General features: G+C 51.5%; 1 protein-coding gene across 1 annotated transcript in view; it reads left to right on the top strand.

The window, feature by feature from the left end:
• Positions 1-18780, top strand: part of CFAP77 (cilia and flagella associated protein 77) — a 129486-nt gene extending 110706 nt beyond the window's left edge. The window contains exon 6 of the mRNA XM_063081510.1: positions 18658-18780. Within this exon, the coding sequence (XP_062937580.1) occupies positions 18658-18780 (123 nt within the window). The remainder of the gene's footprint in view (positions 1-18657) is intronic.
• The last annotated feature ends 5320 nt before the right edge of the window (positions 18781-24100 follow it).

Below are 24100 nucleotides of genomic sequence, written 5' to 3'. Positions count from 1 at the left end.
ATGGTCTCCCTCGAGTCCCCTCTTGTCAGCCTCTGTCACCTGGCACCAACGAGGTTGTTGTGTGGGAGATCTAAACCTGCCTAACACATGGCCAGCAGCAGGTTCTAGCAAAAAACATTGGATGATTTGCTGGGATAAACTCCAGGTTCATTCGGACTGAACTCACAAAAGTTCAGGAGAAATGAATCAAGATGCTGCAAGCCACGGTCCTGACCTCACTGGTTTCCCTTGGAGGCGCAGCATGCACTGGTATCAGAGGACGCATGCTGGGGAGGAAATGAAACTGTGGGGAGGTTCTCCTGGCCTCTTCCCTTCCTCTTCTCAAAGGAGTCCTGGGAAATGATGCCTTAGAGCTGTCTGAGAAGATGTGGGTAGTTTGACGAAAGTCCAGGGGCTGGAAGTGTGGAAGGAAGAAGTTACTCTAAAGGTAACAGGCAGCAGAGACAATAACCCCATCCACAGACCACACACCCTGAGTCCTCCAGTGCCAGCCTGGGTGTGTCTGTGAATCACCCCATTTCATGTCAATACTCTCAATAACCACATGTGGTAGAGATGAATCACCTTGTCTCAGAGATGAGGAAACTGAGGCTTGAAGGCTTAAAGTCATGTGCCCAAGGTTGACAGCTAGCAAGTGGCCGACTAGAGACTTGGACCCTCTGGCTGGCTGTCTCAAGGCCTCAGGCCCTGGAAGAGCTGATTAACACTAAGGACCTGCCACTGAGGTCAGGGGCAGCAGGGGCTAAATGCAGGGCCTGGGAAAGCATGTGATGGGTGGTCAGGAATGGGGGCTTTTATGGGTGTCCAGAGGGTCGTGGCCAGCCTTGCTCTGGCTGATTTAAGCCCTCGCAATAAACCAAACTTGTCATTGCACTGAAAGCCTTCAGACCTTGATAAAACCTGAGCATCTTTTCAATTGTAGTCTGGCCCCAAGGCTAAAGAGAAAAGAGGCTGTTGATCTGGATCCAGGCTTGCTGAATTAAAAGTGGGAGGCAGAGAACGAGTATAGCTGAGGGCCGAGTCTGTGGGATCAAAATCCATGTGACCGGCACCAGGTCCCAGCCTGCCTCATGCCTGCCTCTATGTCTGTGTCTGTGCAGAGGGGACAGCAACAGGGCAGACCAAGTGCAATTGTCCATGTAAGGTGCTCAGCGTGGGCACAGCAGGGAAAGGTCGTGGAGCAACAGACTCTCTGTGCCAGATGAGGACCCTGTAGCTAAGTTATTCTCAAACCTGCCTGTGCCTGGGGTCCTCTTAGGAGAGGTTTAAAATGCAGATTCCAGGGCCCCACCCAGGTTCCTGATCCAGTGGGTGTGGGGCAGCCATCAAACCTGCATTTTCAGCAAGCAGCTCCCCAGCTCCCTGGGTCAACGTCAACTCCACTCAACACAGTTATGTTTAAAGTAGACCTGGACACTTACTGTGGCAGGCAGTATGTTTGATACAAAGCACGTTGGGGCCTTCAAAAGGAAACCTGCCTGATGCAGAAGGGCTTCGTCTGTTAAACAGCCCTCAAGATTATGAGCTTCTGTCTTAGTCTGCTCAGGCTGCCATACAAAATACTGTAGGCTGGGGTCTTAAACAACAGACATTTATTTCTCTCCGTTCTGGAGGCTGGAAGTCCAAGATGGGGGTGCCAGCATGGTTGGGTTCTGGTGAGGGCCCTCTTCCTGGCTTGCAGCCGGCACCTTCTCTCTGTGTTCTCACATGGTGGAGAGAGAGAGAGGGAGTAAGCTCTCTGATGTCACTTCTTCTAAGGACACTAATCCCATTAGGAGAGGCCCATGAACCCAATCACCTCACAAAGGCCCATCTCCCAATACCATCACGCTGGGGGTTAGAGCATTCTCAAGTTCAGTCGAAATCTCCCTCCTGCTACCTTTCACCTCCTGGTTGTGTTTCTTGCTTCTGGAGCCCCATGGAATCACCACCACCCCCACCACCCCCCTCCTGACTGCCCCTCGGGGCAGAGAGCTGAATGTTGGGAGGTGGACCCTGCGTTGCAATGACAGTGGACCATCCAGACAGTCGGTGCTGCATTCTCTACCTTTGTCCATGTCATGGAAGATTTGTCAAGGTGAACCACATTTCTACACATTTTTGAACAAACTGTGGTTGGAGACGTCCATCAGGGCCAGTTGAATCACTCAATACAAGAGTCTGTGGGAAAACGCCCTGCTGGAGGCGGTTTCAGGGAAGAGTTGCAGCTGGATGTGTGCACCTGATAGAATAACAGTGCAGCACCACGTCCTGAACACCTGCTCTGTGTCCCAGCACCTGCCGTGGACTTGGCAATGACCCTGTGAGATGGGTGGTCTGACCCTTTCACTTTGTAGGTGAGAGACTGAGGCCCCGGGTCACACAGCTGGAAAGTGATAGGGTCAAGATTGGAACTCAGATCTGTCTGACTCAAAAACCCATGTTCCTAACCACCAAGTGCCACTGTCTTCCCTTCTACTGTGGAAAACACATGGTTGATGTGATGGAACGTGCTCCTTTTTGTCTCATGTGGCAGATATTGAGCTGAGTTAGATAGAATCTGTTTAATTCAAGGACCTGAGAGTCCACACTTTTCTTCAGGACATCTCTGCTTTATGCAGTTCTTGAATATCTTATTTCACATTATGTGCAAGCCATTGAGCACCTTCAAATCACATAGGAGACCAGGCACAAATGTTGAAGAAAATAAAACACCTCTTCCACTTGGAGTTTAAGTTGAGCAAATCAGATGGAGAGGATCTTCAGGATGCGTGAATCTCAGCTGCATTTCTAAGGGCTCTGTTGTCTTATCTCAGGCTCCTAACACCCATCCATCCATCCATCCATCCATCCAGCTGTCTGTCCGTCTGTCCATCCATCCATTCATCCATCTGTCCATCCGTCCATCTGTCCATCCATCTGTCCATCCATCCATCTATCCATCCATCTAGCCCTCAACTGTCTATCCATCCATCCATCCATCCATCATCCACCTGTCCATCCATCCATCCATCTATCCAACCATCCATATAACCATCCATCCATCCATCCATCCACCCACCCATCCACCCATCCATCCGTCTATCCATCCATTTAGCCCTCAACTGTCTATCCATCCATCCATCCATCCATCATCCACCTGTCCATCCATCCATCCATCTATCCAGCCATCCATATAACCATCCATCCATCCATCCATCCATCCATCCATCCATCCGTCTATCCATCCATCTAGCCCTCAACTGTCTATCCATCCATCCATCTATCCATCCATCCATCCATTCATCCATCCATCCGTCCATCCGTCTATCCATTCATCTAGCCCTCAACTGTCTATCCATCCATCCATCCATCCATCCATCCATCCATCCATCCATCCATCCATCCATCCATATAACCATCAATCCATCCATCCATCCATCCACCTATCCTAAGCCATCTGTCCATCTGTTTGTTCATCCAGCCATCTAGCCAAGATTTATTAAAATCCTATTGGGTGCCTCTAACAGTAGAGTTATCCCAAGACCTTTGGAGGTCTCCTGTCTGCTGACATTTCCCAAAAATAATGTCCAGAATAAGGAATTAACATTCTCGCTGTCTAGCTGAGGACACTTAACTCTAATATTCCTACTTGTGACTTGACAGGTTTGGCCTTGTCAACCACAGAAAGGTTCTGTTCCTTCTTAAAAGATACCAGAAAAAATTCTTCCTGCTCATTATTCCAACCAGAGAAAAGGAGAGAGCAGCACCAAACCCCACCCCAGCAGGCCGAAGACACCAAACGTCTGAGTGTGTCCCTGGCTTTTCCGGCAGTAACACAGAAGGTGCTCAACAGTTTATTTGAATAAGCAACAAGGTACCGATGGGCACTGTATGGATGGCTCGGCAAAGGACCTAATTTGCGACTGAGCACAAAATCAAAGACTCTGTCAACTGAGGGACCATAAGCCTGGATAACCACCTTGCGCTACCTGAGAAAATACTGTCGGGTAAATTTCCAGAGGAAGGAATTATGAATCCCTATTGTCTAAATTTGGCAGCAAAACCTGAAACCCTGGGATTGGACGTTCGCCAGGGATCTGGTGTCTCCTCCCAGCCTGATCCTTCATGACAATGGACAGTGGAGGTTGAGGAAGGATCGCTGGTGTGTCTCCCCTTGTGTTTCCTAACACGCCCCTCCAGGACCATGTGGCCCTGTGTGTCTTGTCTTGTCAAAGAAGCTGTAGGCAGCAAATGAGATCACCACTTTGTGAGATGGGGATGAGATGAATAGACCTCTCTGCGGTCTGGCAAGTGCCGATGAATATTTATCAAGTACCCACGCTGTGCACGGTACGGAGAATCAACATGCAACACGTACAGTCCCTGGGATCAGGGAGTCCACACTCTGATTCACTCATACAGTCTACACACAGATAGCTGCTCCATGGTGCTGGGAGGCACCTGCCCTGGCGGGAGAACCCAGCGGGAGTTTAGGGTATAAGAGTGGCTTCTTACTGAGACAGTGTAGGACTCTCCACCAGGCGTCATCAGCACCATGGCCTCCACTGGGGGACGCTGCTGAGACTTCTGCCCAAATCGCTGGAGGCTGTCCCATTCACAGTGACTCCTTGGAAGGTCACCCCTCCTTCACTAACTCCACTTTAGCTGTCACTTGAACTTAAAACAAAAAGTCCTCTCCATTGAAGATCAGAGACTGCCATGACAGACATACCCTGATATTCTAAATGGGTGGGCAGGCTGGGGCGGGAGCTGGGAGCATCCCGCTGGAGTGTCCCACCTCCCATTTGCAGGCTGAGCCCCTCCAGCCGGTGGCCTCAGGTCCCCTCCCTGCAGGACAGAGCCAAGCAGACTCCCATCATCTGGGCTCTGCAAAGAAAAGGGGGTGCCCCCCTTCCTGGCAGCTCAGCTTGTCACGGTGTTTGTTGACAACCCCATTGAAAACAAACCTGACTGCCGCTGTGAAGTTCACTCCATCTCCCATTCACTCCATTCTCCGACAGTTTTTGAAAGGCGAAAAGTCTGGAAAGGCGCACACTCTCCCACCCCCGGCCCGTCACTCGGGCGAGCGGGGCTGACGGGCCTCCTCACCTGGCCCCACGGTGCACCGCCTCCAATTAAATCAAAATGGTTTGTTTTTAATGGTCTTTTACACTGACAAGTGGGCGATCATTTTGGGCCCACTAGCTGTCAGGGAGCTGGGGCAAATCCTCCGTTGATAATGCCCAATGCTTCCAATTAGGAGCCGGGGCCGCTCCTGGCGCGCTAACGATTCCCCAGCCGTCCCCAGGCCCCTTTGGCGCCGCTGTTTCTTCTCGCTGCTCCGCTGCAAATTACTGACACAGAACGGGGGGCCCCGTGTCTCCTCCGCCACGCCAGGCCCGGGCCCTGTTGGGTTTAATGAGCCGATGGAAGTTTCGTGGCTCCGGCGCTAAATTCTTTTCTTGTTTGACAGCTGCTCGGCTAAGGCGAGTGTTGACCTTATAAAAGATTTAGTGTTTCTCATTATTTTCTGTCAAGCTTCACAAGTGATGGCTCGGCGGTTAGCATTTGCATCCTGGGGTGTGCGTGTGCGTGTGTGTGCACGTGTGTGCTTGTCGGATGGGGGCTCCCAGGTGGAGACGGGGAAACGGGAAGGGGTCCCCGCGTGCGATCTGGCCCCTGCACAGCAGCGTCCAGTGGGACATTCTCCCTGCGATGAGGTGTCTCAAAGAGAGGCCAAGATGCAAGGCTGGGAGGATGGAGGGGTTGGTGGCTTCTGGGCCTCCCAGTGGAGAGAGCCCACTGCACCCTGGGTCAACTCCCAGAGCCTGTGGGACCAAAGGCCAGCCAGCCTGGCGCTAGGCAAAAGGACAATCCGAGCCAGACTTGATGTTGGGGACAGTTTTAGGGCCACACTCAAGATTGCATCGGGAACTCACTCTTTCCTTATAGGCTCCTGGTAAGGGCATCGCCAGCAAGCTTCCTACCCTGGCTCTGCACCCTATGTAAAAGGATATAATGGTTTTAAAAAGCAGAACCATTAAAAAAAAAAGTGGCACATATTAGTCTCCCCTGAGCTGGCAAGAGGAGCATTTTTTAGTCCTAATTTTGTTCTGGCACCCCCGCCAAACCGGGCCGCTCTGTAACTAACAAGCCTCTAGGGAGTCCTCCCTGGTGCCTCTGCCAGTCTCCTGCTGGCCGCCATCTCCTTCATTTTAGTTTTCTCCCCTCGCTCCCACCTACCCCCTGCCATTACAGGTGCAAGCGACCTGAGGTTGCCTAAAGAGGGAGGGAGTTAAGTGCAGTTGAATGCGGATGTCTTCCCCGGGGCTCTGAGTCTATGTTCATCATTGTTACTGTGGGAGACTGCTTTGATCTCTTAGAGTAAAACCATGGCACTCTCTCCATCCTGTGCCCATGGCAGACCTTGCTAATCAATCACTGCATACTTTCCTCATGAGCCTAGATTCAGCCTTAGAATATTTTGTAATGGAACACGGCCATCAGCCACCATCGGTGTCCTATATCAGATCTGATACATGAAATGAAATGGTACCTAGTCACCATCGCTACCTTAGTGGGACCATTTACATGAATTGCTAAGTATTGCTAAAATTCCTTGGTTTTTAATGCTACATTAAGATGATATTTATATAAAAGGAAATAAAATATAGCCCATAGAAAAACAGATAAATCGGACTGCATCAAAATTAAAAACTTTTCTGCTTCAAATGATACTATCAAGAAAGTGAAAAGATAACCCACTGAATGGGAGAAAACATTTGCAAATCATATGTCTGATAAGGAACTTGTACCTATGAATATAAAAACTACTCTTACAACTCAGTAATAAAATAACCCAATTTTAAAAATGCACAAAGGATATGAATAGATGTTTCTGCAAAGAAAATATACAAATCACCAATGAACGCATGAAAAGATACTTAACGTCATTAGCCATTAGGGAAATGTAAGTCAAAACCACAGTGAGACGCCACTTCACACCCACTAGGATGGCTGTAATAAAACAGCAGTCAATAACAAGTGTTGACGAGGAGGTGGAGGAATCGGAACACTCATGTATTGCTGGTGGGAACGTAAAATGGTGCAGCCACTTTGGAAAACACTTTGACAGTTCTCCAAAAGACCAAACATAGACTTCCCATGTGACCCAGCAATTCTACTCTTAGGTGTTTACTCAAGAGAAATGAAAAATATACATCAAGACAAAAACTTGTACAAGAGTGTTCCTTGCAGCATTATTCATAATAGTAAAAAATGGAAACAACCCAGATGTCCATCAGCTGCTGAAAGGGTCACAGATGTGGCAGGCCCATACAATGGAATATCATTCAGCCATAGAAAGTAATGAAGAGCTGATACAGGCTAAAACATGGGTCAACGTTGAAAACCTGATGCTAAGTGGAAGAAGCGAGTCACAAAAGACCGCACATTGTATGATTCCATTTATATGAAATGTCCCAAGTAGGCAAATCCACAGAAACAGGAAGTGGATGAGTGGATGCCAGAGGTGGGGGGTGGGGGATGGAGGGGACTGGGGCGTGACTAGTAAGGGATCTGAGGTTTCTTTTGGGGGTAACAAAAATGTTCTAAACTTAGAATGTGGTAGTGGTTGTGGAACCCCATGAATACACGAAAATTGATTTCTACACTTTACATTGGTGAATGTTATGGTATGGGAATTATATCTTAATAAAAGTGGTTTTTTTTAAAAAAAAAGGAGTCAGGCCACTTGGAAGAAAAACAGCCCACTTGAGTCAGGCGAGTGGTCATCACTAGATCACCCTAGAACAGGGTGGTGATTGGCCACCGTGATATGGCCTCACAAGATGAAGGAGGGTCTGGTGTGTCCTCGGCTCCCCCCGATTGTCCATTCTGAATCTCATGCACCTGAAGCCTGTCAGACTCACAGGCTGAAGAAGCAGGAGCCGGCCCTGACCTGGAGGTTTGTGGGAAGTTCAGACGCACCCCCACCTTGGGGCTGGTGTTAACCCTGTCACTTATCTACCAGCATTCTAGCAAACAGTGTCACCGTTCAATTTTAATTTCAATTGCTCCTGACTGACCTTGACTAGTCCTTGGGAATGATCTAGAGATATCGGTATGGCTTCTGAAAATAGAAAATCAATTCTCCTTTTCAAAGGTACAAATACCTGTCTTTTCTTCTGCCCTAGTAAGTCCCACGAGCCCTACAGTGTAGCACAGGCCTGGATTCCCCTCCTGCTTTGTTGCTTAGTCGCTAAGTAGCTTCTGGGTCTCCTTGGGCCAGTGTCTTAACCTTCCGAAGATTCAGTCTCCCTTTTGTCAAGTGAGGGTGGTCACCCCCATCCAGACCACCCCACCCTGCCCTTGGAAGGTCACCGTCTTTTCCATTCACCCCAGGGTCACCAAGGTTGGTGCAGGTGCCATTTCAGGATCCACTTTAGACGTCGTGGGGAGGTGGGAAGGTTGTTTTCCAAGCCTGAGTTTGGATGTTCTTTGAAATCACAGCATGTGTCAGCAGGGAGGGTCAGGCCCTGTGTCCTTGCTCCATCTATTTTTGGACCACAGAGAAATTAGAGCCAGTAGCAGAATAACAATTTAGGGGACCAGATGTCTCAGGAGAGATTGTTACGCTCGTTAATTACTTAAGCTACAACCTGCTACATCAGAGCTCAGGACCCAGCCTGTTCTCCAACGATGTCTTGCATGGATTTGTGTTCTGCCCAGGCCTCTGACCTCCAGCTGCCCTGAACTTGACAGAAATTACTGACCTGGGACTGATCCATAATTTTCAAGTACCTTTCATTAGAGGAGACAGCCTCTCAATCTTTTAAAGCAAAATCTCTCTCCCAGTCACTTGAGCAGTTGTCACTTAAAAAACAAACTAAAATTTCTGTGGCTGTCATTTTTTTTTAGCTCTTTGGCAGATTTCTTTCTTTCTTTCTTTTTTTTAATCTGGCTATTTTTTCTCAAATCCTCCATTTTGCCTTCTTGGTCCCCAGATCTGGTGCTGGAAGACTTGGTGTCCAGTTGGGGGACCATCGTTTGGCTAATGAAAGAGGATGGAAGGGTCTGCAGGCCCAGCTGCCCTTGGCAGTGAGGTTGGGTCAGAGGCCTGGACTCTAACAGGCACCACGGAGAAGCTGCTGAGCCTGTGACTTTGTGCAGTGGTGGCTTTGGTTTTTCCTGTTGTGCGTGTGCATATAAACACACACACACGTCTCTGGGATGGTTTTCCAAGCAACAGCAAGGCCTGACACTGGGGAGCAGGCTCAAGGGAAAACCCGCTGCCCTCCTGCTGTAAAGAGCTGCATGGCTGTGGCTGCCTGAACCCCGACCTGTGGCAGAGGCCTCCTGCCGAAGGAATAAAGCTGGAAGAGGGGAGAGAACAGGAAGCAAAATGCTATTCACCTTCAGAGCCAGTCAGTCCAGCCAAGGGCTAGTGGCACAAAACAGTCACAGCCCTACCTCCAGCCTGAGCCTCTGAATCTTGGATATTTTCTCAGACATTGAGACTTAAGCCCTGGGAAGCAGCAAATTCTGCACAGGGAGTTGCCATCGGGAGAGCTGGCCAAGGCAATGTCACAAACCACTGTATTAAACTTTATTTGGCAGAACTCTGTGTTCAAATGGAATCCTGCACAAATCTCCAATAAGCGAAATTTATAAAACGAAATAACTCTTTCTAAATTGTGTGCACAGAGGGGGAGGCCCTTCCACCCAGCTCCTCTGCACCCCCCCCTCGCCCGAGCCACCTCTCCAAAACAGTTTGAAACCCCCCTACCCTCCGTGTTTCATATGAAAAGGAGGAAAAGGCAGTAATCCCCCAGAGATAGAACTGAAATCTCTCTGCTGCCCTCCCTAGGCTCTATCCTGTCCCACGCAGAGGCAAAGCCAGGTGGGACTTCAGTGAATATTCCTTCCTTCCCTGTCTTTGTGTTTAGCTAGACTCGCACATATGCTTGATCAGCACAGGGCACCGTTCTGCACATTCTAAAACTTTTCATATAAATGGCATCATGCTTGTGTTCCATTCTGTGAGGTTTTTTCTGTTACTTTTTCTTCATGCAACATTGTGTTTTTGAGATGTATACACATTGTTTCAGATAGATCTGGAGCAGTGATGCCCAACAGAACTTTCTGGATGGATGCTCCACGTCCACCCTGCCCACTGCAGCAGCCACAGGCCACACAGGACTGTTGAGCGCTTGCAACGTGGCTAGTGTGACTGAGGGCCTGAATTTTTAATTTAATTTTATTTTAATTCATTGAAATTTAAATAGACACACGTGGCTGAGCGCTACCATTTCGGTCGCTCTCTGGAGCGTTCATTTTAACAAAAGCAGAGAATTCCACTGTGTGAATTTACCACCCTTCGCCCAGTCCCTGCTGATGGACATGAAGTTGTTTCTAGCACTTACTGTCATGTTACTGTCATGAGGATTCCCTGTATGCATCTCTTAGTGGGCAATTTTGAAAGTTTCTCCAGCATGTGTGTGTAAATGTGGGCCTGTTGGTTCGCAGGGTGTGCAGGTGTCCATCTTTCTAGCGATCGCTAAATCCCTCCCAAAGTGGTTGTACCCATTAACACCCTCACGAGTAGCGTAGGAAAGTTCTCATTTCTGATGTCAGACCTCTTACAGCTATCACTGCTCTGACGGGTGTGACATGGGGTTTTCTTGCTTTGATGTGCTGTTTGCAGGTTGAGTGCCACGCCCTGTGTTTGCTGGGATCCCCTCTGCCTACTCACTTCCTCTGCCCATTCTGCTGCTGTGGGACCAGACACGGCTTTGCCACCCATCTCTGCCTTATCTTTGAATCTCTGCTTGTACATTACTTCCTCTGGGAAGCCTTCACTGGCCCCATAGTATGAGTTTGAGTTTCTGTATTATAAACTCCTACAGAAGCTGATACTTCTTTTGATATTTAGCACAACTATAGTTGAATACTTAGTTGTGTAATTATACTTTTATTATTAGTTTCCTGGCCCCATGACAGCGGAGGCTTTCTAAATTCTCACTGTAACCCAGTGCCTCACACACAGCCTGGCATTTAGTGGATGGTCAACAAATATGCACTAAGAAAAATAATACATAAACAAAAGGACAACGGCCACACCTTATCCCCTAACCCAAGACACACAGGCACCTTCTCCATGGTGGCACAAGTTCATGCCACAGAGGGATTTTCCACTGAAAGTAGAATAGACTTTTCAAGAAAGAGTACAAAGCAAAACCTCAGCAAATACCGAGGTGTCTGATGCATGCAGATTACGTTGGCACCAAAGAAATTAAATTAGAAATCAGTAACAAATGGAACTGATAAAATCACCTGGAAATTTAAAAAGCATACTTAAAAATAACTTAGGGATCAAAGGAGAAATCTAAACAGAAATTAGATAGAAATGAGATTAAAAGAGAAGCAAGCAGAAATAAATATGCTCAAAACTTGTGAGATGCACTCACAGGGCACTCAGAGGGAAGCACGGTTGCTCGTGCTGTTATATAAATGCCAGTGTGAGGGAAAAATGAAAGATGAAACGGTAATTAGCTAAGCAGACAACTCTAGATGCTAGGAAAGAGCAACAGAGTAAACTCAAAGAAAGGAGATAACGAAATAATGAAGTCAAGAGCAAAATTAGTGAAATGTCAAAGGTACAATTAAAGGTATCGAACAAACGAAAAGTTGGTTAATTGAAAGTGGATCAGGAAAGTGCAGATGCTTTCAGATGAGTTAGGAAATGAGCCCAGGGCTCTGGATGCCACGGGGCAAGGTGGAGACCAGAGGCGGGCAGATCGTGGTGCCCAGGACTCGTGGGAGACCTGGGAGAGTCACTTCCCACCTTTGGGCGTCCCATCTGTCATACGGGAGGGTTGGACTTAATGATGCATCCCTAAGGTCTCCTCCAAAACTAACGTCTGGGAATCTTTTAGGTTGCGGAGACGAGGCAAAGGATGTTACCCAGGGAGGGGATTACGATCCCCTGGTGCATGAATGCAAATCTCTTTGAAGATCTGAAGGCTCCTCACCTCCCCTGGCTCCTCTTTCGGTCCCCCCATCCACAGCAGCTTGCTTTCATTTCCTCCAGTTGGCCCAAATTCCTCCTGCCTCAGGGCTCTGGCTGATCGCTGCCGCCTGGGACACTTTCCCCCTTCCTTTTCCCCTGGCCAGCTCCCCCAACCTCCCTAGAGACCTTCCGCCCCCAGAAGATTTCCCCTGTCCACGGTCTTATTAAACAGTCTTGCATAGTTGTCACTGAACAATTCAATTCATGTATAGCGTTGGGGACCGCCTTCCTGGTCCTGTGGGCAAGGGCCTGTCCCCCTCGCTGCTGTGTCTTGGAGGTGCTCGGTCCTTATCTGTGCAATGCTCGCCATCCAACCAGGATCAGCACTGCTGGACATGACGCTCGCCTCCTATTTACCTGCATTGACCTCAGGGTGACTTAGCGCTCCATTCAGCAAAGCTGTCTCCTGCCAGAGCCCTTACAATTTCTTAGCTCCAGGCGGAGACAGGCCGCAGATGGCTTAATTTAGAAGGATCTCGGAAGGAATTCCTTGCTCCACAGCTCTTCCTCCTCAGGATCTGGGGGTCTGTGAGGTTGTGACCAAACAGGGGCTTGAGGCCTGACTCGCAATCAGGCTCTTCAGCTGGGGCTGTGCTGCTCTTTTAGGAGGGGGACCTGCATGCGGGATGGAAGCCACACCTGCTGGCAGTGACTTCTCCCAACTCACTTGGTGGGCGTTTGTTAAGAGACACCGGAGCCTAGTGAGGAAGAGCTGGGGCCTTGGGTCCTGCAGCCCTGGCTTCAACCTGTGAAACCCAGGACAGGTGACTTGACCTTCTGGGACCTCTGTTTTCCCATCTGTAAAATGGAGACAGTGAAGGTGCTGACCTCACTGGGCATCCTGAAGCTTGTGACATTCCTATCCCAACACTGCTGTTGACGAGAAGGGACTGGAGATGCCAGCTCTGGGCCTGCAGGACAAATTTTGCAGAAAGGTGCCTGGCTACTTGGCCTTCAGGAGTGGAACTCTCTTTTCCATAGACTACTGGTTTTTGGCCTGAGATCTGGGGATTTTGTGGGTACAGAGTAGGCCCCATCTCCCTTCTCCTCCAGGTCACATTCAAGTCCCACCTGGCCTGAGGAGCCTTCCTTGATCACCTGAGGTGGGTGGATTCTGTCCTCTTCGTTCATTGCTCATTCCCTCACTCATTTCCCCACCTGCTCACCCACACAACATTGTTTAGACACTGGGGTCCTGCGTGGGATGGGAGCAGACCCCCTCCGCATAGCACTTCCAGGCTAGGCACGTGCTCGAGCTCCCGACTCTGAAGTGGCAACTCCATGAGATTCCAGCTGGAATGGGAATCCATCAGCATCACAGCCCACGCGACATGCTTTCCACCACCCCCAGTGTCAGCCCCTTGCTGTGGAGAACACAGAGGTGCGGAATGTGTGTGCTCAGTCACTGGGGAGAGCCTCCCATGCCAGAACACCCCCCAGGAGACCATGGGGAAATGCACCGTGGGAGTCTGAGGTGGAAGGGGTGTGTGCTTAACAGTCCCTGGCAATGGTAGGTGCATAAATATTTTCTAGGTGGATGGATGAATGAGTGTTTCTGCTCCAGTGAAGTTCCTAAGTAAACGGAGATTGCAAAAAAGAAAACTTCTGCTTAGGGTTCTCTTTCGTCCATGTGTGGTTAAGTTGAGCAGCTCCTTGGGGCTTCAGTGCTCCTGCTACCTCCTTGAGAGATGAGATGGCACTGAGTGCTGATGAGCCCCCACCCTCAGTACCCCCCATCAGCGTCTCCCATCAGTACCCTCCATCAGCATCTCCCATCAGCATCTCCCATTAGCATCTCCCATCAGTATCTCCCATCAGCACCATCATCAGCACCCCCTATTAGCCCCCCCACCACTGACACCCCCTCATCAGCACCCCCACCATCAGCACCCCCCATCAGCACCCCCCCATCAGCACCCCCCATCAGCACCCCCACCATCAGCACCCCCCATCAGCATCTCCCATCAGCACCCCCACCATCAGTACCTCCCATCAGCACCCCCCATCAGCACCCCCACCATCAGCACCCTCCATCAGCACCCCCCATCAGCACCCCCACCATCAGCACCCCCCCATCAGCCCCACCCACCGCTGACACCCCCTCATCAGCACCCCCCATCAGCATCTCCCATCAGCACCCCCCATCAGCACCCCCCCATCAGCACCCCCCATCAGCACCCCCCATCAGCACCCCCACCATCAGTACCTCCACCATCAGCACCCCCACCATCAGTACCTCCCATCAGCACCCCCCATCAGCACCCCCACCATCAGTACCTCCCATCAGCACCCCCCATCAGCCCCCCCACCACTGACACCCCCTCATCAGCACCCCCACCATCAGTACCTCCCATCAGTACCTTCCATCAGCATCTCCCATCAGCACCCCCACCATCAGCACCCCCCATCAGCCCCACCCACCGCTGACACCCCCTCATCAGCACCCCCCATCAGCATCTCCCATCAGCACCCCCCATCAGCACCCCCACCATCAGTACCTCCCATCAGCACCCCAATCAGCCCCCCCACCACTGACACCCCCTCATCAGCACCCCCACCATCAGCACCCCCCATCAGCACCCCCCATCAGCACCCCCCATCAGCACCCCCACCATCAGCACCCCCCATCAGCACCCCCACCATCAGTACCCCCATCAGCATCTCCCATCAGCACCCCCCATCAGCACCCCCCACCACTGACACCCCCTCATCAGCACCCCCACCATCAGTACCTCCCATCAGTACCTTCCATCAGCATCTCCCATCAGCACCCCCACCATCAGCACCCCCCATCAGCCCCACCCACCGCTGACACCCCCTCATCAGCACCCCCCATCAGCATCTCCCATCAGCACCCCCCATCAGCACCCCCACCATCAGCACCCTCCATCAGCACCCCCCATCAGCACCCCCACCATCAGCACCCTCAATCAGCACCCCCCATCAGCACCCCCCCATCAGCACCCCCCATCAGCATCTCCCATCAGCACCCCCCATCAGCACCCCCACCATCAGTACCTCCCATCAGCACCCCAATCAGCCCCCCCACCACTGACACCCCCTCATCAGCACCCCCACCATCAGCACCCCCCATCAGCACCCCCCACCACTGACACCCCCTCATCAGCACCCCCACCATCAGTACCTCCCATCAGCACCCCCACCATCAGCACCCCCCATCAGCATCTCCCATCAGCAACCCCCATCAGCCCCACCCACCACTGACACCCCCTCATCAGCACCCCCACCATCAGTACCTCCCATCAGCACCCCCACCATCAGCACCCCCCATCAGCACCTCCCACCACTGACACCCCCTCATCAGCACCCCCACCATCAGTACCTCCCATCAGTACCTTCCATCAGCATCTCCCATCAGCACCCCCACCATCAGCACCCCCCATCAGCCCCACCCACCGCTGACACCCCCTCATCAGCACCCCCACCATCAGTACCTCCCATCAGCACCCCCACCATCAGCACCCCCCATCAGCACCTCCCACCACTGACACCCCCTCATCAGCACCCCCACCATCAGTACCTCCCATCAGCATCTCCCATCAGCAACCCCCATCAGCACCCCCCATCAGCACCCCCACCATCAGTACCTCCCATCAGCATCTCCCATCAGCACCCCCCATCAGCACCACCCACCACTGACACCCCCTCATCAGCACCCCCCATCAGCCCCACCCACCACTGACACCCCCCCATCAGCATCTCCCATCAGCAACCCCCATCAGCACCCCCCATCAGCACCCCCACCATCAGTACCTCCCATCAGTATCTCCCATCAGCACCCCCATCAGCCCCACCCACCACTGACACCCCCCCATCAGCATCTCCCATCAGCAACCCCCATCAGCACCCCCTATCAGCACCCCCACCATCAGTACCTCCCATCAGCACCCCCACCATCAGCACCCCCCATCAGCCCCACCCACCACTGACACCCCCTCATCAGCACCCCCACCATTCCTGCATGCCGATCTGCACAGGTAATGGTTTGAGGGCTGTGTTAATTTCCTGAGTTTATCATAACAAATTACCACAAACTTGGTGGCTTAAAACAACAGAAATTTATTCTGTCACAGTTCTAGAGGCCAGAAATTCAAAGTCAAGGTGTCAGCAGGGCTGCCTTCCCTCTGGAGGCTGTGGGGAAGAATCCCGCCTGGCTTCCTCCAGCTTCAGGTGGCTCCTGGCATTCCTTGGCTGTGAACGAAGTGCTCCAGTCTCTGACCCTGTCTTCATGTGGCCGGCTCCTCTGTGTCTTCCATGTCTTATAAAGATGCTTTTCACTGGATTTAAGGCTCACCTGAATAATTCAGGATGACCTCATCTCGAAATCCTTAATTACATCTACAAATACCCTTCTTCCAAATAAGGTCACAGCCCCAGGTTCTGGGGTTAGGGCATGGACATATCTTTGAGGGTCACCTTTCAATCCACTACAAGGGCCAAGGAGGGTACTGTGGAGATGGCTGAGAGGTGGGCTGCAGAGCTACACTGCAGAGTCATTGGAACTCATAGAACAGGGAGTGGAGAGGTGACAGGGCCTCAGGGGAAGAGGGAATGAGGAGCTATTCAATGGGTATCAAGCTTCAGTTATGCAAAATGATGGTTCGATTGATCAAAATGAGTTGAGCATCAGATATCTGCCCTGGCTCCAGGTGGGCGTCTGGTGGCTGTGTGAAGGGCTCTGCCCTGGTGGTCTCAGTAGCTTTGGGGTTGGGTTCAGGCCCCTGCTGGGGTGACAAGAACCCCAAGGTGATTCTGATGCATACCCCAAAACTCCAAAACCGGAGGCTGGGGATGAGGTTGGGATTGCTCCACAAAACATTGCCGTAGAAGGTCCATGAGCCTCCTGTAATAGCCGCACTGTTTTTTATATGGGGACTTGTGGGTACTTTTTTTCCCAAAGAAGAGGGTCTGTGACTTTCTGCAGAGCCTCCACATCCCCTAGATATTAAAGAACGTAGTCATTCCTGGAATAACATCTACTCAACCCCATTGGATTTTTACAGGGCTGCCTCCTTTTCACCTGTGTGTGAGGTGCAAGGAGCACCCTGGACACAGCATGAATGGCAGCTGTGGTAGAATGTTCTAGAAAGAATCCAGAGCTTAGCGCCCAGAGGTTGGGGGGTTTAAAATAGAGTGCCTCTGCCAACAGTTCCCTCTGGGGCCAACCCTGAACCAAACTCTGCTCTGGGCCTCACTTTCCTCATCTGTAAAATGACAAACACAATCTAAGTCATATTCCATTGGGGCACTGAGCACATTTTTTCCTGCAAGTTCCTCTACTGCCTTTTAATATTTTATTCTCTCTACATTTGTCTTTTCTCTCACCTTTCGTGATCTTAAGGCTGCCTACAGCACTGGGGACTCAGCTACCACTCCCAAGCGGCCGAGCCTGGCCTGGATTCTGGACAAGAACCTGTGTCTGTCCTGGGCATGGGTCCTGCTTTATCCCAAAGCCACTGCAGAGCCTCCTGCTGCACCTACAAATCCAAAGGGAACCTGCCCTCCACCTTGGCCACCATGTCCCCTAATGAACCCCCATGAGCTTAAGCTCCGTTGGGCCCCAGGGCCAGCACGCACATGCACTGCCCCCATTGCCTGGGAAACGGCCACTTATCCTTCAAGCCTCCCTTCAAAGTCTCTTCCCCAGCGAGGCCTCCAGCCATGTTGTTAGATTACAAGCTCCTTGAGGGTAGAGCTGAGTCTCCTTTGTTTACTGATGTATCCCCTGTGCATAACACAGAGTTTTGCTCAATAAATACAGGTTTGGATCCCCGCAGCCGTCAGCCACCAAAAAAGTTTAAATAAATAAGTGTGGCAGGAAGGAAGGGAGGGAGGGAAGGAACAAATGAGCTAAACCCTTTGCACTCTGTGCCTCCCTCAGGTTGTCCTGAAGGTTGCCCTCAGTACGGGGTGGGGTTTGCTCGCACCTGGAGGAGACGTAACAGACACAGCGATGCCAGGAGACAAGGAGGGGCTTCCACCCACCACCCTTTCTTGGGAAGGAGGGGCAGGCTGAGATACTGGTTGCATAAAATCGTCACTGAAGAGGCTCCCTCTCCTCAGATCTGTTTCCTCGCAGGTTTTCCTCCAGGGAGGGCAAGGGCGTGTGTTCCTGATCTCTGGTTCTGGCGTTATTGAGGGTCGGCCCCTCAACTCCCACGGGCCACTGCCACTGGGCAGAGGGGAGTGAGATTATCTTCCTGGTGAAGAAGCAGAGAACACCAGGAGGTCCCCCCTGGAGAGGACGGCTTGTGTGGGTTTTTTTAATGGTGGTAAATCGGTGTGGGAAGGATGACGCTGGCTATGAGGTCCCACTGCGTGGCGATCCAGTCATCGCCAGCTGAGGTTCATGACGCACACATCTTCCCCAGCAATGGGCTCAACAGAAAGAAGGACTCTGCCCTCCTCCAGGAGGTCCTGCTCTTGCCACCTCCGGTCTCAGCTCGCGCCACGGGGCCAGGAGGCTTGCAGCACGTGCTGTCACCTCTGTCCCTCCTACGGTGATTTTTATTGTTACTCTAAGATTGAAGTTGGGGGTGGGCAGTGAGGAGAAGAGGAGCAGCCAGAACAAGCCTCACCCACCCATGCTTCCCTTCTGTCCGCAGGTGGGCCCCCATCTGCATACGTTCCCCACCGAGGCGGATCGCCAGAGAGCGTTCAAAGCCCACCGGGAAGAGTATGCTGTGCGCCAGGGGACCCTCCGGATGGGCAACTACACCCACCCCTAGATCCTCGCCTGCTACAAGAACCCTCTTGATGCAGTAGAAATTTCCCTGAAGGACTCTCTTGCCCCAACTCCCATAGGACACCCCCCATTTCCATGTGGGTTCTGAGGCTGCAAGGATCTCAGGTTTAGGTCTTAGGTTGATTGTTTTTGGTAAGAGTACGCCATGCCCCCCACCTTTTAGGTTAGCCAACATCATCCTTACCTTTGCCCCGTGGTCCTCGGCCTGGGGACCCCTCCTCCTCGGGAAGGCTACCCTGCCTCTCTTCTCAAGACCTCACCTGACAAGATGACCCCAAAGCACAAGGCAGTTTCTTAGACTCCAGGCTAAGGGTTGGTTCCACAGCTCTGCCCATGAAGTGTTAAGAACAACTTGTGTATTTCCTGCAGAAAGCGTGACAGTGACATGCTTTGAAAGCCCTCATTTTATATTCCAAACATGAGTTTTAATTGCTCTTTTTGGGATGCCTGATGTCTCACCACGGCAGTATTCTCTCTCTGGGACCCTTGACAGCAGGAAGAGCCAATAGTTCACCCCCCAGGGCCTGCCTCTCCCAACCCGCACCCGCCCCACTGCTGGGGCCCTGTCAGTCAGGCAGGCCAAGACGGACTCATCCACCAGGACCGACTGGGATGTCGCCCCCTCCTGAAGGCAGAGCCTGCCAGGCCAGTGAGCGAGTGGAATGAGGGCACACAGGCCGTGCAACTTCTCAGCCGAACTCCTGGGCACTTCTGAGCTCAGTCTTTCTGCATGTTCCTTGGTTTCTCCCCACGAATTATATGCTGGTCTATTTTAAATTAAAAATGCTATTTGTCATTCTCCTCTCATGTCTTTATTTGAAAGCCAGTGAACCCATAACCTGTGAGCAAACCAATCTCGGCCTCATCACATGGTGGATGCTACCACCCGGAGACTTGTCAAGGTACACTAACCTCCAAGACATTCCCACAATGACTTTTCTGAGTGAGGCAAACTCTCCAGTTTCTAAATACCGTTTCTAGTCTGAGAATTCCCAAGTGTTGATCTTCAACCCGGAGCTCTCCCCGGAATGCCCGCTGGACACCTCTACTTGGGAGAGTGGTATTCATCTCAAACCGACGCGGCCAAGACCAAACACTGGATTTTTCCCACCAAATTTGCCTCTCCCACCATCCCTCCCAATCACCATCCACCCAGCTCCTGGAGCCGAAAGCCTTCATGACTCTGTTCCTTTCACCTCTCACCTCTAATCCATTAACAAGCCTGTCAACATTGCCACCCAAAACATTTCCTGATCCACCCACGTCTCTTCATCTCCAGTCCCACCACCCTGAGACCGAGCCTTCATCCCCTCTCCTGAGAACTCACGAGATTCCTTAACCTCCTCCTGCTTCTGGATCCCTGCACAATCCATTCTCCACGGAGCAGCCCTTAGCACTGCAGTGGCCTCCCTGCCTCTGGAAGTGCAACCCACATGTTAAGCAAGTCCCACAGGAGTCCCCTTCCCTGTCAGCCAACATGTGAGAGGCCGATTTAGTGGGGGGAGCCCCTGACCCATGTGGGTCTGAGTGCTCGCTGCTACAGGATCACCAATTACATTCGCCAGAGAGAACTTAAAGGAAAGGCCTCTTATTTCAGAAGACGTGGACCTACCGGGAGACAGAGGGGAAAGTTGCAACTGCCTCTCCCATCGACTGAGGGCTGGGGTTTTATAGGTAAATGCATTGGGTGAGACAGGATGCTTTGAGAGGTGTGTACAGGATGTAGGATGTCTTCAAGTGGGACGGACAGCTGCTTCCGGCTGTGTGAGACAGGATGCTTTGAGAGACATATGGCGATGTATCAGGCAAGACAGGATGTCTGCTTTTGATACAATCTTAGTCAATCATTAAGGGCGAGCTAAAAAGGGAAAACAAAGTTCTGTAGTGTACACATGAGCGTGGGAGGTTTCTACATTATACCCTCCAGCCACAGCCCCTCACTCCTGCCCTAGGCTTTGTGCCTGTGTCTCCCCCTGCCTGGAACACTTGGGCCCCAGATTGTCCCCTCCCTCCTCCTCTTTGTCATTCAGATCTTAGTTCAAAAGTCCAGTTCCCTAAGCAAAAGGCCTTTCTTGAAATAGCCCCTGGTTAAATTCACACCAATCTGTTTTATTCTCTGCAAAACAGTGACCCTCGTTATGAGTTTACTTGTTTACTGCCTGTTTCTCCTCTAGAAGGGAAACTGCCCAAGATCAGAGATCTGAGATCCCAGGGTCCATATGATAGGTGCCCCGTGATATCTGTGGACTCATGCCCTCTGCAGGCCACTGGCTGGGCAGGGAATGTCCCTCAGCCACTGCAGGGAGACACATCTAATTCTGGTGACTACCCAAGGGCCCGAACTGTTGCTGTGTCACAGATCTGAGTGAGTTTCTTGATCAGCCACTTCACCCTTGCCCTTCCCCCAATACACACTGTGCAACTCATTAGAAGCCAATTCCATGACATGCCACACACACTAATCCCCTCAGGAACCTGAGTAGGGCCTTGACGGACCCCACCCCATCCCGAGAGCCTGAAATTCCCCTCCCACCACAGAAACCAGAGGGAAACAAGCATCCTCACTCATCCACACTAAAGCCACCCTGAAGCATTTTGACCCACTCTGAGCAGCCAAGCCTGGTGTGGGGGTAGAGGACAGCCCAAGGGACCAGGTCACTGAGCCAGGCAGCAGCATACAGTACCATGTCTGCTGTGGTTAAGAGCATGAAGCCCAGCTCCACTAACTAAGTCTGTGTGACCTGACCAAGGGTCCTACCCTCTCTGTGCCTCATCTGTGAGACAGGACCCTGACACATCACAGAACGTTTCCTCAAGCTAAATTAGATGATTACATTAAAGAATGTACGTAATGTGATTAACACAAGGTCTGGCACTTTTAAGCAATAGATAGTTGTGAATTATTATTTTCTTATTACTACTAAAGCACACTAAAAAGGGGCAACACCCAGAGCCCTCTGAGTGACTGAGGGACAAGGCTGGGATGTTCAATGTACGAAAGCCTTTGTATCCAGATGGGCGCTGTCCCAAGCCCCTCTAAGGCAATGAGAGAGATGCCTGCCTGTACGTAAGTGGCCTGCTGGGCCTGCTCTTCCAAGGTGGAGGGTATGGGCTCAGCCAGAAAAAGCTACTGGAAATATCCTTCATTTATACAATCACTTTTTGCCCACGTGCTATGGGACTTGCTATGACTGTGACTGTTGTCCTGGGAGCACCACCCTGGACGCTCTCTGGAGTCCCCCAGCCTCAGGGTGCTCCCCACCCAGGCTGCACGCAGCTCTCAGCAGAAAGACCCTCGGCTCCTTGTCCTACAGCGCCACCCGCTGGCGAGTCTGAGTCAGAGGCCGCCCAAGTTCCTGGCCTTCCCTCCCTGCGTCCCTCCCTCCCCCAGCTTGGTTCTTCCCTCATTAATTATTTGTGCCCACACAAAGCCCCAGGTCTGCTTCTGGTCTGATTCCATCTTCTCGGGTATCCTGCCACATTGGCCCAAACCCTGTCTTCACTTGAGCTGACCCTGGCTTGGGGGGGGTCCCTGACCACTGTCTGCCCTTCACGACCCAGGATGGAATCCCCAGATGTTCCAGCCTGGAGGGGCCTTGGGCATCATCTTGTTAACCTCCCTCCACCACCATTCCCCCAGTTTCACGGATGAAAAACAGATGTCCAGAGAAGCCTGAGTCCATTCAGTGACTGAGGCCAATAAGCTGCCCCAGGCCAGTGACGTCCACTACGTACCCCAGATCCTGCTCCCCAAAGCTACTGCTCAATTAAAGATGGACAGAAATGGGGAGAGCTTAGCTTTCCATCCACGTCCTCCTAACCAGTAAATGCCATGCGAGGATGGGCGTCGTCGCAGGATGGCCTTGTGCACCTGTTTGGGTTAAGTTCCCCACTTGTTGGCATTTAGGAACATTCTACCGCCTGGCTGGGTTTCTTGGCAACACTCCATGGTACATTTAATGAAAGAGGCCCAAGAGTACTGTCTTAGGAGCCATGGGCAGGCAGCTGGGCTGGATCTTCCCCTGGTCTGCTTGAAGTTCTTGAGGTCCCCTCCGAGGGGTGGGAGGCGGTGCCATGCTGACGTGCACTTGGCGGGGAGGAGCGGCAAGTGCTGGCCTGGGGTGCACGAGCCTTGGGATGGAGCCTTTGGAAAGAGGACTCATGTGGAGGGGAGGGGCTTGCCTGAGAAACCACCTAGAACAGCCGGGAGAAGACAGGGGGCTGTAGAACTTAACAGCAAAACCAGGACCTGGACAGACCTCCTGGGGAAGGGGGGGGGGGTCTAGCTTTTTTTTCATGCTGACCCTCACTGCCTTCAGTCTGTTTCCAGATTTTTAAGCTAGAGCCCAAATCTCATTCATTCTCTCACTGCCCTCCCCACCTCTATCTCTCAGATATAACCAGATAATTAAAAATTTTCTCAGCCAGAAGAAAAGAGAGTGGGTTCTGGAGTATGATTTTTATCAGGGGTGGTAACCCTGTCTGCTGCCTGCCTGGCAAGGGCTCCGAGAGGCCAGAAGAAGCTCAGCTCATGGGCCACAGATCCAATTCCAGTTCACCAGGAGGTCCCTGGATCCAGAGAGAGATGGTTTGGCTTTTTGATTAATCCATCCCAGTGCCCCAACTAGTGCTGGCTTGGTAACAACAGACTTAGGGGTCCGGAGAAGACACATCTGCACAGCAGCAAGCAGACCCCAGCTTGTCAGCAGTCAAGTACTTCCTCTTGCCTTTATCCTCTGGGCCATTCTCTTTGCTGCAGTTATTTTTACTTCGGAAACCCTCTGATGCTTGGAATCAAGCGTGGGGTGGGGTGGGGACTAGATTAACTTTTTATTAGATTCCCAGAATGGAATGCAGGTAAATTATAAACTTGAATCCACAAATGGGAAATTCTCAATGAAGTGGATTTGGATCAATGAGCACCACAGCATTTTGTGAGCTCCATGAGGGTGGGTCCACACTGTCATACGCTCCATGACTCTCCAGCAACTAGCATGGTGCATGGGACAGTGTGTGCTTAGTATTCCTACTAAGGAAGGAAGTGAGGGAGGGAGGGAAAGAAAGAATATATTTTCTTCCTGGTTTCAGGAGCTCCATGGGGTTTTGAGCTAAATCAACACAAATGGTTGAGAACAGCATGACCCTGAAACCCACAAATTGTCCAAATCCTCGTCCAACCCATCTGTTTGCAGAGCAGAGTGATATTAACACCTAGGCCTGGCCTTTATCATCCAAATCCTCTGCCCACTCCACCTTAAAAACTGGTCTGGGTAGGAAGGCCCTGGGCAAAGATAGGAGCTGAC

The sequence above is a fragment of the Cynocephalus volans genome, chromosome 17, assembly GCF_027409185.1.
Source record: "Cynocephalus volans isolate mCynVol1 chromosome 17, mCynVol1.pri, whole genome shotgun sequence".
Taxonomy (NCBI): Eukaryota; Metazoa; Chordata; class Mammalia; order Dermoptera; family Cynocephalidae; genus Cynocephalus; species Cynocephalus volans.
Note: the sequence above shows the minus strand (reverse complement) of the source record. Positions and strands in the feature narration are given on the sequence as shown.